The sequence below is a fragment of the Gobio gobio genome, assembly GCF_949357685.1.
Source record: "Gobio gobio genome assembly, chromosome: 4".
NCBI lineage: Eukaryota > Metazoa > Chordata > Actinopteri > Cypriniformes > Gobionidae > Gobio > Gobio gobio.
In genome coordinates this window covers 58,044,966-58,058,852 of record NC_137100.1, presented here as the reverse complement: position 1 = coordinate 58,058,852, position 13,887 = coordinate 58,044,966, and the positions used below count along the sequence as shown (strand labels likewise).

At 37.6% G+C, this 13,887-nt stretch overlaps 1 protein-coding gene across 1 annotated transcript in view; it reads right to left on the bottom strand.

The window, feature by feature from the left end:
* Positions 1-10,171, bottom strand: part of fbxw8 (F-box and WD repeat domain containing 8) — a 38,385-nt gene extending 28,214 nt beyond the window's left edge. The window contains exons 1-7 of the mRNA XM_079815173.1: positions 8,262-10,171; positions 8,074-8,178; positions 4,699-4,863; positions 4,409-4,497; positions 4,159-4,310; positions 2,864-3,060; positions 2,461-2,685 (exon numbers count right to left, since the gene is read on the bottom strand). Coding sequence (XP_079671299.1) covers positions 2,461-2,685; positions 2,864-3,060; positions 4,159-4,310; positions 4,409-4,497; positions 4,699-4,863; positions 8,074-8,178; positions 8,262-8,642 — 1,314 coding nt within the window. The 5' untranslated portion in view covers positions 8,643-10,171. The remainder of the gene's footprint in view (positions 1-2,460; positions 2,686-2,863; positions 3,061-4,158; positions 4,311-4,408; positions 4,498-4,698; positions 4,864-8,073; positions 8,179-8,261) is intronic.
* Between the last annotated feature and the right edge of the window lie 3,716 nt (positions 10,172-13,887).

Sequence of the window (13,887 nt, the reverse complement as noted above, 5' to 3'; positions counted from 1 at the left end):
ATGTAAGTTTTTGAGCAATGTTTTCCACTTCGGATGTCATTTCTAGCGAGAAATGACTACTGTAGTAATTCGATATTTGCTTAGTTCTCGGCTCGCTCTATTTTGCTGTGGATAATTAAACTGTTACGCTTCCTCACGTTTTGTGAGGTACCTTTGTGCGCAAACACTCCCTGCAGCATCATTTCCTATAAGGCAGCGAGGCAACGTCAGTTTTCCGATGCAGCCATTGTGTACCTTTAACCAAATTTGTAATCCACTCTTAAAAATAAAAGTTCTTTTTTGGCGTTCTTTGGGGGAACAAAAAATGGTTGTTCTGTGGCATCACTTTGAAAAAGGGTGAAAAAAAACTTTATAAGAGCGTAGTATATTAGTGATACTAAAATACCACATCTACAGCATGCCAGAGTTAGAAATAAACTAGGGACTCTTAGGAGACGCGCTGGGACCCAAGTTTGAGTTAATTAAAGTAGCTGGTCTATTCCTAAAATAACAACATGAGCACAGAGCAACTTTTTATTTATCCTGACTTTGGGAATACGGTCACAATGCACTTCACTGATGAGCTCAAATTATGAAAACAACAGGGATCGGCCACATGAGATCAACAGACCGCACTTGTTGTCATCATAATGTGGAGTGGCTTAGAGGTCAAAACAAGTTAGCCAAAAAAACTAAGTTCAAACCTCATGAGGAATGATCCATAAAATATCACCACTGTGTCCTTGAGGAATACTCTAAACCTCAGGTTACTCCCTATTGACCCTGTAATAATGTAGTGTAGCTCACTTTGGATAAAGCATCTGCCAATACTTACATCATGCAATATAACAGCAATACTGTTGCACAATTAAAGATGAAGTACGTCAATTGTGTGCCATCATAGCCTGACTGGGCTGTAAAAAACAACTTTGGTTTCACAAACAGACCAATTGAAAACTTGTTTGAAATTTGTCAATAGACATGATTTCTACTATTCTGTGTAACATACACTTCAGCTTTAAATGTTGTGTACAAAAAAAAAAAGGTAAACCGGAGTAAATTTCATCACTACCGTTTGTTGAAATGCATCATACTCAAGCATTACCATCTGAGGCATTTTGCCAGAAATGGAAAGCGAGGCTCAGCCTCAAAACAAAACTAACAACAACAAAAAAAATTCAAATTTTAGTAAGACATTACTCTGGTAAGAGACTGCTTAAAAGAATCAAATCTCGAAAACCTAATGTCTCCACTGATGCATAAATTAACCAATCAGAATGGATATGCAAATGGTGCAACAAAGGCAGCTTAAAACGGGAAATGGAGAAAGATATTAAATTTGCCTCCTTCAGAAAAAATAGCCAATCATTTATCAGAAGTGGTCTCTCAAACCTGCATATGGCACAGCAAGATTTGCCTACACTGACAATAAGATATTCAATGGATAAAATGTATGCCCTGACTTGATTTAATTTTTTAGAAATTGATTGGATTATGAAAAGTGGCATTGCACAAAATGGTAATGAAAAATAAGAGTGCTTGGTGAGGTCAGGCAACAAAAGAAAGTCGTTTTGTCGGAGCAGATAGAGTCATGGGCAGTGCTGTCACATATAGCACGATTATTCATGGGCAGTGCTGTCACATATAGCACGATTATTCATGGGCAGTGCTGTCACATATAGCACGATTATTCATGGGCAGTGCTGTCACATATAGCATGATTATGCTTCGGGCGGCACGAGTTCCCGACTCACAGACCTTTCCCGATCCCGTCCCCCTCTCTATCTCCCACTCCCTCTATAATCTTCCTGTCTGCTCTATACCAGGGGTTTTCAAACTTTATGATGCCAAGGACCCCCAAATATGAGGGACCCCCTTCCTAAAATCCATCTAGTTTTATGTATGAAAAAACCTTTAAACTGTTATTGTGACATTGTAAATACAACATATTGTTTCACAACTTAAATTGGTTATTAATGTTGGATGTATAAACCTGAAAAATTATTTGTATAATCAACTTTCACATAAATGTATGCAAGCAGCGTACATACTGTGTTAAGAAAACCGCCTTACAACCCCAGTGAGCAAGAAAACCTAACTAAAAATATACAAAGCAAACATATACAATTGTGAAGTGAAGGTACGTGTGGCCAAGTATGGTGACCCATACTTGGAATTTGTGCTCTGCATTTAACCCATCCAAGTGCACACACACAGCGTGAACACGCACCCAGAGCAGTGGGCAGCCATATTAGTGCGGCGCCCGGGGAGCAGCTGGGGGTTCGGTGCCTTGCTCAAGGGTCTCACCTCAGCCATGGTATTGAGGGTGGAGGAGAGCGCTGGTTATTCACTCCTCTCAGGTCCTTCCTTAGGTCATTCCTTATTATTATCATTGTTGAAAACAGTTGTGCTGCTTATATTTTTGGTACTATTTTTGTGTAACCGATGATACATTTTTTTCAGGATTCAGGACACAGATACCTTGTTGCCCCCATCATTCATGCCCCATCCGCAGCTCTTGATCCCCAGGGCGGCTCTGCAGGGTGACACGTCCACACAGGTCACTGGATGGCCGTACACAAAGTGAAGAACTCTTGGCTCCTGTTCTTCCTTCCATCTGGAATCCAGCAGGTAAACGCTCTCATCTGCCCATGCTGTGACCAAAGGGAAGTCCCGTCTCCCTGGCACCACCAACACCCCATCTACCTGAAAAGCACAGTTTCTCTGATTGGTAGGTAGTTACGCACTATTCTGTGTGAGTTGTGGATGCGTCAATCAATCTGTGGAATGCCTTGCTGGTGCCAAAATCACCCATATGCATGACTCATTTTGTCAACTGTTACTATAGTTGGCATCTGCTCTGCATGTCTCAGATTAGACTTACAGGCTTTGGTAACTGAACGAGACAACGTGATTTCCAGTAGCCCTTTTCATCTGGTGCGTCCACCCGCACATCTGGTCCTGATGCAGAGGCCAAAGCTGGACTGTCAGGACTTAGATCCAGTGCATGAACCCTTCGGAGGTGCTGGTACTGGTGAATGGGCTCAAGACCGGTTTCAGTGCTCCACACATCTACACACCCTAAACATACATAAAATGCATTATCGGAATTACAATTTCAGTGAAAATCTAGTTAACGTTAGTTAATGCATTAACCATTATTAACATTTGTTACAGTATAAGCTGGAGTCCAAAAGTTTTGACTCTTTGTCGCCATCTCTGTTTGAAACCTGAAATTGCATTTAGTTGCAGAGTTATCTTTATGTTGAGCATAGGCACGGCTTCTTAGGCGGATGAATCTAATGTTTTGAGGAGTATACGTGCGGCTGGCTGCCAGGCACCACACCAGTGTGGATACTGTTCTTCGGAATCACAGATTTTAGCTAACAAGTGGCTAAATGGGACTACAGAGGCTGTCAAAGAGATTAAACGTCATCACGTCATTAAATGTCATCATCACGCCAAACAGGTAAATTATGCTCTTATAAATTATTCTAAGTCAAACTTTCTGGGAAAATGTTTTTAGATAAAAACTGGAAGAGTTGTCGGAAGCTTAGTGATGGTCATTGAAATCGAATTCTCGTAATTAGTTTATAGCCTTATATACGCTTATAGCCTATCTTTAGCTTGTGTTCAGCTGCAAATTATCTTGATGGACAAAACGTAAGTATCATAAACGTTTGTTGATCACAGAGCTTGTTTTTAGCGATAATCCAAAAGCCTAAGGGAAAATCCTATTGGGCTTTTCTGGAGGGAACCAGTGTGACGCTAACTGCAAAGTGATGTCATACCTGCACCACTCTATGGATAATGCTTTACAATGAACTCTGCTCAATAAAATACCTACTCACCTGCTGAGTAATAAAAACGCCTTCTCTCAAGGATTGATGATGTATTAACTTTAAATGTAGTTAATTTTGAACAAAAAAAGTGACGTAGAACAATATAGTACAGATACTGTATTGATTTTAACATTAATCCTGAAATTTATCCTGAAATTAACATTAAGATTAATAAATTCTTCAGAAGTATTTTTTAATTGATAGTTTTTGCTTACTAATGTAGTTAGTAATGTAGTTTACTAATGATAACAAAGTGTAAGAAGAGTGTTACAATTTTTTTTAAAGGAAATGTGTTATCCTTTCAGCACAAAGAAGGTGGTAAAAAATAATTTCTTACCATTCTCATAAGCAGCTGTGGCAACAGTCTTATTGACACGGACGTGACTAACGTGAGGTGCAGGAGTTTCATTTCTGATGTAATGTGTGGGGTGCAGGTATGCTTTGTCCCAGTGAAGCGTGTCCCACAGACGGACATCACCAGAGGTGTAGCTGCATAGAACAGAACACAATGATTATAGGATCGGTAGTATTTGGATAATTGAAAACATACAGCTTATTAAATATGTGCCCTTAATAATAACACACACCCAGCGATAACAAGACCAGCACAGGAACTGACGTCACACAACACCTTTCCTAACTCGTACTGCAGGTGACGAATGGATCCAACACGATTCTGTTCATTAAAAAGGTGACATTTATTTACTTTTGCATATCAGATTTTTTATTTATATTTTATATTATCTTTTCATTCATAATAAAAGTCGTAAGTTCACAGAGCATAAAAATACATATTAGTCTGAAATAAATATGATGTATAATAAATGTGTTTAAGAATGAATGACATGTTCTGGGACCGTAATGGCATGGTGTTCACCTTCCAGTTTGACTTGACCCCGTTCTCTGTGTTGCGGCAGTCTCTGAGCGTGCTCTTCCAGCAGGGGGAGTCAGAGACACTTGCCCCGTTGTGATAACCTTCATCCAGACACAGTCTATGCCACAGGACCTCATCCTCAGCCAGCACCTTCCAGGATTTACTCACCTGAAACAAAAGCAATGAAGAGAATATTAACCATTGAACTTCAAACGCTATAAAATAAAAATATCACAAGAGTAAAAAGTGTTTAGATTGCAATTACAGCAAATGTGTTGCTTTGTGGTGGTGAGAAACCGCTTTCTCTGAATATAAATATAATCTTCCAGTAATTATGCAATACAATAGAAGTGATAAAAACAAATTATGTATTTATGTATTTAGGAGATGCTTTTTCCAAATAGATGTATATGGTGGGGGGGGGGGGGGGGGGGTTAATGTCCCCACGAGGATGGCAAATATCCCAAATCCTTGTCGATGTGGGGACATTTTTGGTCCCCATGAGAAAACAATTTGGGCATCAAACAAACATGGACAATAGAATAGAATAGAATAGAAGTCTAGCAATTTGTCTCAAACATTGTCCCCAAAAGATATCCAATATCCAAAATCCTTGTGGGGACATTTTTGGTCCCCATGAGGAAAATATTTGGGCATCAGACAAACAGGGAAAATAGAAATGTTTGGTCCCCATGAGGAAAACAGCTTATAAATCAGACTAAATTATGTTTTTTGAAAATACAAAACTGCAAAAAGTTTTCTGTGATGTTTAGTGTAGGGGGATAGAATATACAGTTTAAAATCATTATGTCTATAAAGTGTCCCCATAAAACATGGAAACCCAACGTGTGTGTGTGTGTGTGTCTAAGTGCCTTGGCTTAAGGTTGTGTCCCTGCTATTCCAATGTCAGTGAAAGTCCTGTATAATTCACTAGACTAGACTAGACTACAATAAAATAGAATAGGAGTCTAGCAATTTGTTTCAAACATTTCTATACATTTAATAAATGTTTGTCAACCCTATATATTATGGGGACAAAATATCCCCACAAAGATGGCAATATCCAGAATCATTGTCCTTGTGGAGACATTTTTTATAAATCAGACTTTTTTGAAAATAAAACACTGCAGAATGTTTTCTGTGATGTTTAGGGTTAGGTGATAGAATATACAGTTTGTACAGTATAAAATCATTATGTCTATGAAATGTCCCCATAAAACATGGAAATCCAACGTGTGTGTGTGTGTAAATGCCTTGGCTTAAGGTTGTGTCCCTGCTATTCCAATGTCAGTGGAAGTCCTGTATAATTGACTAGACAAGAACATAAATAATAGAATAGAATAGACATAAGGGCTGCGCAATATATCGTAATATCGCAAATTTACATATCGCAATGGCACGCAATATCTGAATTATTTTAATAGGCTACTTCAACATTGTGAAACGTGTATGTTTTAGGTCGACGCATATAGCAGAGAATAGACTGGACACACGACAGTTACTTATGTGACTTGCTTGACGTTAAAAAGAGTTATTAAACGCAATAACTTGCGGAAAAAAACTAATTGCAATCTCGCGCTGTCTGCTGTCTGACACACAACGTGAGCACAAGCCGGCTCTCTGAAAGTGTGTGATCCCTCAGTTCTGTTTCGTGCCTTGTTACACACTCAAACTGTCAAATACACACACAGATATGTCAAAATGGCTGTCTTGGCAAGTATTCATGTAAACACAGTCGGCTATGCTTTAAGTGAACGACATCAGTTGGGAAAAGAAACCGAATGCGTGTCAATATGATCCGTGCATTAGGTCTTAAAGTGACAGCCTGCTAATACAGAAAACCTGCCGCTGTCTGTCAAACAACAAAAGAAAAAGAGAAATTCACTGTGCTCTTGGCTGAATAACCTTTGTAGCTTTATTATGTATCAGTGTATATTTAATTCATGTGAAGACTACTGTTTTTAGTTCTTATTTTTAATAACAAATGATCGTCCACCTCTAGTTCAGGTGTCTTTGTTTACCTGGATGTTCTTGATTTCAAAGCAGCACTAGGTAACTTTTCAACCTTTATAATATATTTTCAAACCTCTTGTGATGATACATCGACTTACAATAGGTTGAATGACACGTCTGCCATAGCCTGGCGGGGTCTGTATCGTTTTTAATTGTACTTTTAAACTTCGGGTTTCGGGTAGTAACCCGAGAAAAAAAAGAACTACAAAATCCGACTGCTTTACGGCATATACGTCACTTCCACCACCACCCCCACTTCCTTAAATTCGGACGTGCGAGCCCAACTATCATTTGTTTGCCGAATGTTATAGTCATGGCCGAAGCGGCACAGAAAAATAAGAAAGCGAAGGTTTTGTCGGAGGAAAGCAAAAAGAGGAAACGAGAAAGTGATCGGATTAAAGGCAGGACGAGGATCAACATTGGGCAGCGTTTGCTCGTTGGCGTGAGCTGAAGGAGGAGGGGCTACATTCTTGCAAGTAAATACGTAAGACGTACAAAATCATATTTTAGGATACCTAACATGTCTGTGATATTGGTTTATTTGTCTTGCCTCAAGCTATAATGCAAATCGATTTTTCAAATTTGCAGATTCATCTATGGTAGCTTGATATTATAATATTGACGATGTATGGTTATTACCCACCACTCAAACATTGAATTGAAGTATCATAGATTCTGTAAAACGGGAACCAATAGACTAGGCTACTATAATGACGCTGGCTTGTAAACGTGAGCATTGCGATCATTTGGCGTTTGAAAAAAAAATAAAACCCATGAAATTATATTCATATGACATGCTGAAACATATGCCACTGTACCTGGAATGAAGACATTTCACACGCGACGCAAGCAGAACACCTGAATGTGAACTCCTGCAGTGTTCAGGGCTATCATAGTTGTCATGTCAACAAATGCACGTGCGATGCATCCACTGATGTAAGATGAATAGAGTTTACGACAGTAGTAGAGGACAATACTGTTTCCCAACTGTAGGGGGAGCCCGAGAGCAAAACCTACCTAGTGCTGTTTAAGTTTTTGGTTCATATAACATTACTAAGTCAAGCAAAGAGTTTTTGGTATTTAAATATTGGCATTACAATTTTCATTTGTTTACATTGATGTTAAAATTATATTGTCAGATGTGTGACTTTCAGAAGTTTAACTATGCTTTCTTTTCCCAGAAAGAATGTGAAACACATAAATGGCATCATTCTCAGTTTTTATTTATTTCATTTTTGTATATATAATTTAAATAGATTGGACACACTTAAAGCAATATCGTATCGCATTTCGCATTATACAAGGTATGCATATCGCATTTTTCTTCAATATCGCACAGCCCTGTATCCACTCAATTATATTTACCTGAGCACATCGTCCAAGATCCGTTCTGCCCAGGAAGTGGAAAATCTTTAGCGCCAGCTCATAGGGCAACTCCACATCAAAGAATGGGATGTCATTCACCTCATTCTAAACACATGATATCCAGGTTTATTATTAAGACAAGCACAGAATACCATATATTACGAACAGCTACATAACAGGAGCGTTACCAGGTCCTGAAGGAACTGCTCAAGCAGTTTATGCCCCTTGTTTTCTTTTTTGAGGGGCGCGTGTGTGTTGAGCGCGTCGCTGTCGGGAGCGCGCTTCCTGCGCGTTCGCTCCTGCTTGATTCTGTCTAACAGGGGACTGCTTCTGCCGTCCAACAAACCCTCGGCGATCGACACGTACCCCGGCTGGTCTTTTGATGTGGGCTGAGTTTGCTGGGACGCATTGCTCTGCTTCTCCCAAAAGTTAGTGCTTTGGTGAACAGATGAACTGTCTTCACTGTGATGCCCAAAATACCCCTCTTTGTCCTTACCGGATGTCTTGGTGTTTTTCGTTAACTCCTGTTTCCAGTGCTCTCGGAAGGCCAATAGCTCGTCCTCTTCCATTCCCGTTTAATCACGTTGTTTTTTCATTCATATTAATAAATGTAATATTAATTCACACAAGTCTTGTTGCCATCAAAACAAACAGTGATCCGACCGCGGAATGGCCTCGGCTGGAAACATCATGTTCACGTAAAGTGTTCCGCATGGCGCACATTCCTCACCTAACCAAAAGAACAATTATTTACAACACAAGACAATGACTGTGTCTCAGAGACTAATAACTGAACGGCAGAAAATGCTGCACTCGCCTACAGTGCATAAAAGTTCTGATACCCAAATATATTACATCACTCACTGATTACTGAGGTCTGAAACAAAGGCTTCAAAACGGAAGGCATCAGATTCATTTGGATGTGTTCTTACATTTTCTTACAAAATGTGTTTATCACTCAATATGGGTCAGCACCATCTCATATACAAAAATGTGAAATGTATTATTGACAATTAACTACTATTGACAAATGATAACATTTTATTGACAAATTTAATGGAGTGACAGGTTTCATTACTAGCTCCTTGTATTGAATTCATATTTTGTTACATGTATTAAATGCAGTATCTATTTTGGGTTACACTTTATTTGAAGGTGTCCTTGTTACAGTGTGATTATATATTGTTTCGGATATTGATATTTACCTGTTTCAATGTTATGTTATTTGCTTGAATGCGTAAATGGTTATGAAATTAGAAAAGTGCCTGCAATACTTCCTTTGATTATTATAAGATAGGATGAATGGGCAACAGCTGTGACAGGTTTCTAAGTTTGATACTTTTGTAACCAACCACAGAGGTTAACAAGAGAGTAGACAGGGGTGAAGAGAGCATGTTGCAACCTCAAGCGGAGGTGAGCCAGACGAAGACTACGGCGAAGAAGAGGAAGAGTGCTAGAAGAAGTAAGAGACAGAGGAAGGACATCCGGCTTATTAAGCATGAGTTGCAGAGACTGATACACTTACAACAGGAAGACTCGGATCATATGGGACATTGAGGAATTGATGACTAATATTGAGTTTAAAAAGTAGTATAAAAATCTGAGTAAATGCCACCCCAAATGCTGCTTGCATAAGAGAATAAATCTGAGACCCTATTGCTGTTCAGAGATTAAGATTAGAGCTTTTATTTGATCTGATTTTAACTTGTATTTTGCATGAACTGCTTTGTATTGTAACCGATCAAATAAGTGTTTTAAATGTTACGATCTCCTCCTGTGAGACTTCAACTTGCCGGTGGGGGAGTACCTTCTGGTTTAGGCTGGATTTGACTATCCTTACCCTGCTTGCCATGGGTTAAAGGTGTAAGATAAAAGGTCACACTGACTAACAATATTTATATACTGAGTAATATTAATTTAAAACATGTACTATAGGGTTAAAAGGATTTACATGAAATTTGCTAATTAAATCCCAAGTAATAATTTGTGCGAGTAAAGTTGATATGGCTGTGACAGGAAATACGAACAGTTTCTTAAATGACAAAAACTGCAATGTTTCTGGACTTGTAAAAGTTGAAATGTAAATAAAGGACCTTTGGGATTTATAAACGTTTTCATAAATACCTCATGATATGATGGCAGGTGAAGCGTGTGCACTGTAAAAAAATATTGTTGGTTTAACTTAAAAAAGTAAGTTCATTGAAATTAAAAATTTGAGTTAATACAATGAAGGAGATTGGTTTAATAAATAGAAACTCAAAATATAAATGTTATCTGAACCACATTATAATCCAAGTTGATTTGTCAAAGTAAAAAATTATTAGTGAAAATACATGTTTTTTTATAAGCATCAGTGTAATTTATCAGACAAATAAACTACATAAGATATAATTAAATTGTATAGGCTATGGAATAGTCGGTCACTTCTATAATGTCCTTGTTAGTTACTGTTATAACTAAACTATGCATAATTACATGCAACTAACCTTAAACCAAACCAAACTCTAATCCTAACCCTATAGTAAGTACATGTAGTTACTTAATATTACCAAAGCCTTTATATTAGTCAGTACTTAAATGTATAATTACAGCGAAGACACGTTAAAATAAAGGGTTACACTTCATTGTGTTTAAGTACTGAGTAATGTTCAGTAACTACATGTACTTATTATAGGGTTAGGGTAGGATTAGGGTTTGGTTTAGTGTTAGTTGCATGCAATTATGCATAATTTACTGTTATTAGTACATGTAACAAGGACACTGTAAAATAAAGTGTTACCAAATAAAGTGTAACCGAATAGTATTTATGTAGTTCAGTGGTATTATTTTGGAATATTAGGAATTTTAAAAGCATGATTTGTATGCTTTTTATGACCTTTTTTAATTATATGTTTATTCTATTTATTTTGATGACCTTTTTATTCTGTGCTTTTAAAAATCTTTTTAACACGTTTTGAAAGTTTTTGAAAGAAAAAAATATTTGACGTTTTTGAAAGAAAAAAATATTTGACTATTAGTTTTAAAATATCCTGATATTCCAATGCCATTGAGAACCCTGCACAAAAGGATAAAGTACAATAGAACACAATAGGCATTTATGCACTCATTCACCTTTCCTGCAAAAATGCACATGTAGGCTATGATACAAACATTAAATGTAGCAATGCATCTGACAAAAATACCCACCAATTACATATTAAAGATTGTCTGTTGTGTACTACACATTTAATATTCGTTCTACTTTATTGGAGTCTGATGTTTTTATGTTCACATGCATTCAAAATCAACAGAGTAACAGCTCACATTTGAATGAGCAGCACATATGCGATTCATAATCAGTAATGTCTGTAAAATGCACGACCACCCCCTTGTTGAAGGAAAGACAAAGCGCGTGACGCGAGAGAACAGGACAGGGAAGAGTTAACCATTACCGCTGTCTTTGGGGAGATGGTGATGTAAACCCTAAACCATGTGACACTTTAATAAATCATAGCGCCGACAGAAACAAACACACACTGTTCCATCGACAGGCGAACAAAACACCATTCTCCGCGTCGAATCAAAGATTGCAGCGGGAAAAAGAAGCTCGAGCGCGCGCGAGAGGATGTGCTGTCTGCCGTTGGAGCAGACTTTGGGCGCGCTCGGAGACTCCGTGTGCGCGCACGGATGCGCTCCGCTGCCGTTTGCACACCGACTGCGCTGGATCGGAGACCAGCTGGAGAAGAGATGGGCTGCAAACGACAAAAGCTCCGAGCATGGACAACGAAGCGGCGGCGAAAACATCATCAAAAGCTTCCAAATAGTGTGCACAGTCATTCAAGTAACGCTTCTGGTGTTTTTAGTCAAAAAGCGACACCTGTAGGTGAGACGAGGCTCTGCTGGTCTACAGCAACAGGTAAGAATGACAGAGTACAGACTTTATTGACATGCGTACAGTGGCTTTACATGTTAAACATATTATATTGGAGTAAAATGTATTTATGTATTAATAGTAATAATAGTGTGCACATTGGGTAAGACTATGTCCTTTTTAATTAGCAATACATTAGGCATAATTACACGCAATAACCTTAAAGCAAACCCTAACCCTATAGTAAGTACATGTAGTTACTTAATATTACTCAGTACTTAAATATATAATTACACTGTAACAATGACACCTTAAAATAAAGTGTAACCCTTTATTTTAATGTGTCCCTGTTACAGTGTAATTATACATTTAAGCACTGAGTATTAATTCACTATGTACTTACTATATGGTTAGGGTAGGATAGAGTGTTAGTTGCAATGTAATTATGCCTATAGTTGTTACTATAGTAAATGCATGTAACATGTAACAAGGACACATTAAAATAAAGTGGCACCACTTTTTTTTAATTAAACTTTCAAGATTTACAATTTAGACTTCACATTCAGTCTGCAGACTAATGTGACTATGGACTTGAACAGAAGTGAGCCAATGTAAATAAATAAAACACGTTTTTATAAAGCTGTTATTTTGAACGTTTTAAATAGTTTGATAGTTGAAGTTACATGCAACACATTGTGGAACGTAGAAATGCTCAGTCCTTCTAAAGTCAATTATTTATTAAACAAAAAATACACATTAGAAGTCAAATGTAAGTGATTCAATTAAAATGCAACTACAAAAAAATGTGTGTTGTGACTTGTGATCCCACAACTTAAAATGGCAAAATATAGCAGTTATGTGTATTACATCAAAAGATTACAGTGTTTTTATTTTATTTGTGATCAAATAGTTGGTCGTCTTTAACAAAATATAAAATATTATTTACTATAAAAGAATAATTAATTACTATTTTAATATTATTATCAACTTTGCAATAAAGTTGGGTGTATTGTGACTTGTAATCCCATAAATTAAAAATGCTAAATATATGCACTTTAGTGTATTGCGTCAAAAGTCAGATTCCACATGTTGTTGTTTTTTGTTAGTAGTCATATTTAACAAAATATAAAATATTATTAAACATTTATATTTCATTAAATCATGTCATTTAATTAGCTTTTTGCTCTTTTCTTCATTAGATAAAATGTCCTATATATATATGATATGATACATAATGCAAAATCAGCTTAATTCCCAATTTCCCCCCCATTAGATGAATCTTCAGATTCTCCTGGGACGATCCGCTCCGGATTTATCGGAGAGGAGGTGGTGCCGGTCACGTCTGCACTCTGTAGAAACTTGCCATGCAAACAGTGGGTCAATGTTTTCTCATCCGTGTATATCTCACAACTTTTTGCAGTAGTGTTGTAAAGGAAACATGCAAACAGCAGACGCATCTGTGCTGTACGTTAGATCACTTTCATAACGACCGATACTTCATCCTGAAGTCTTCTTGATTTCCGAAGCATGGCAAGCCGGCGTCGTTTGGTACGCGTTTGTTTGGTTAGAAGTCTTAAGGTCAGTGCAGTCAAACCCAGCGGCGTCTCCTGGGAAATCTTTCAAAATAAAAGACTGATGTCATTGTCCCTTGGCGTTTGCGAGGACATTTTTTCTACCACTATGGCAATAGGAGCCTTGCCTCAACTTTGATGACCTTACAGTTGAGGGTTTTCTTGTTGTTGGTAAAGGTGGAGAAGGTGCTTTGGATATGCAAAAGCTGTAAAATGATTCAAATATGATCAATCACGGTCAATCTTCGGAGGAGAGCTACCTAAAAACACTTCTACCAAATCCTCTCCTCTGCATAATGCACTGTAACATTTAGTTATAAGCTACTGTAAGTGACAATGCCATTCAATATCGGAGCTGTGATTTTGTTTCTTTGTTGTTTTTATGAGATATTT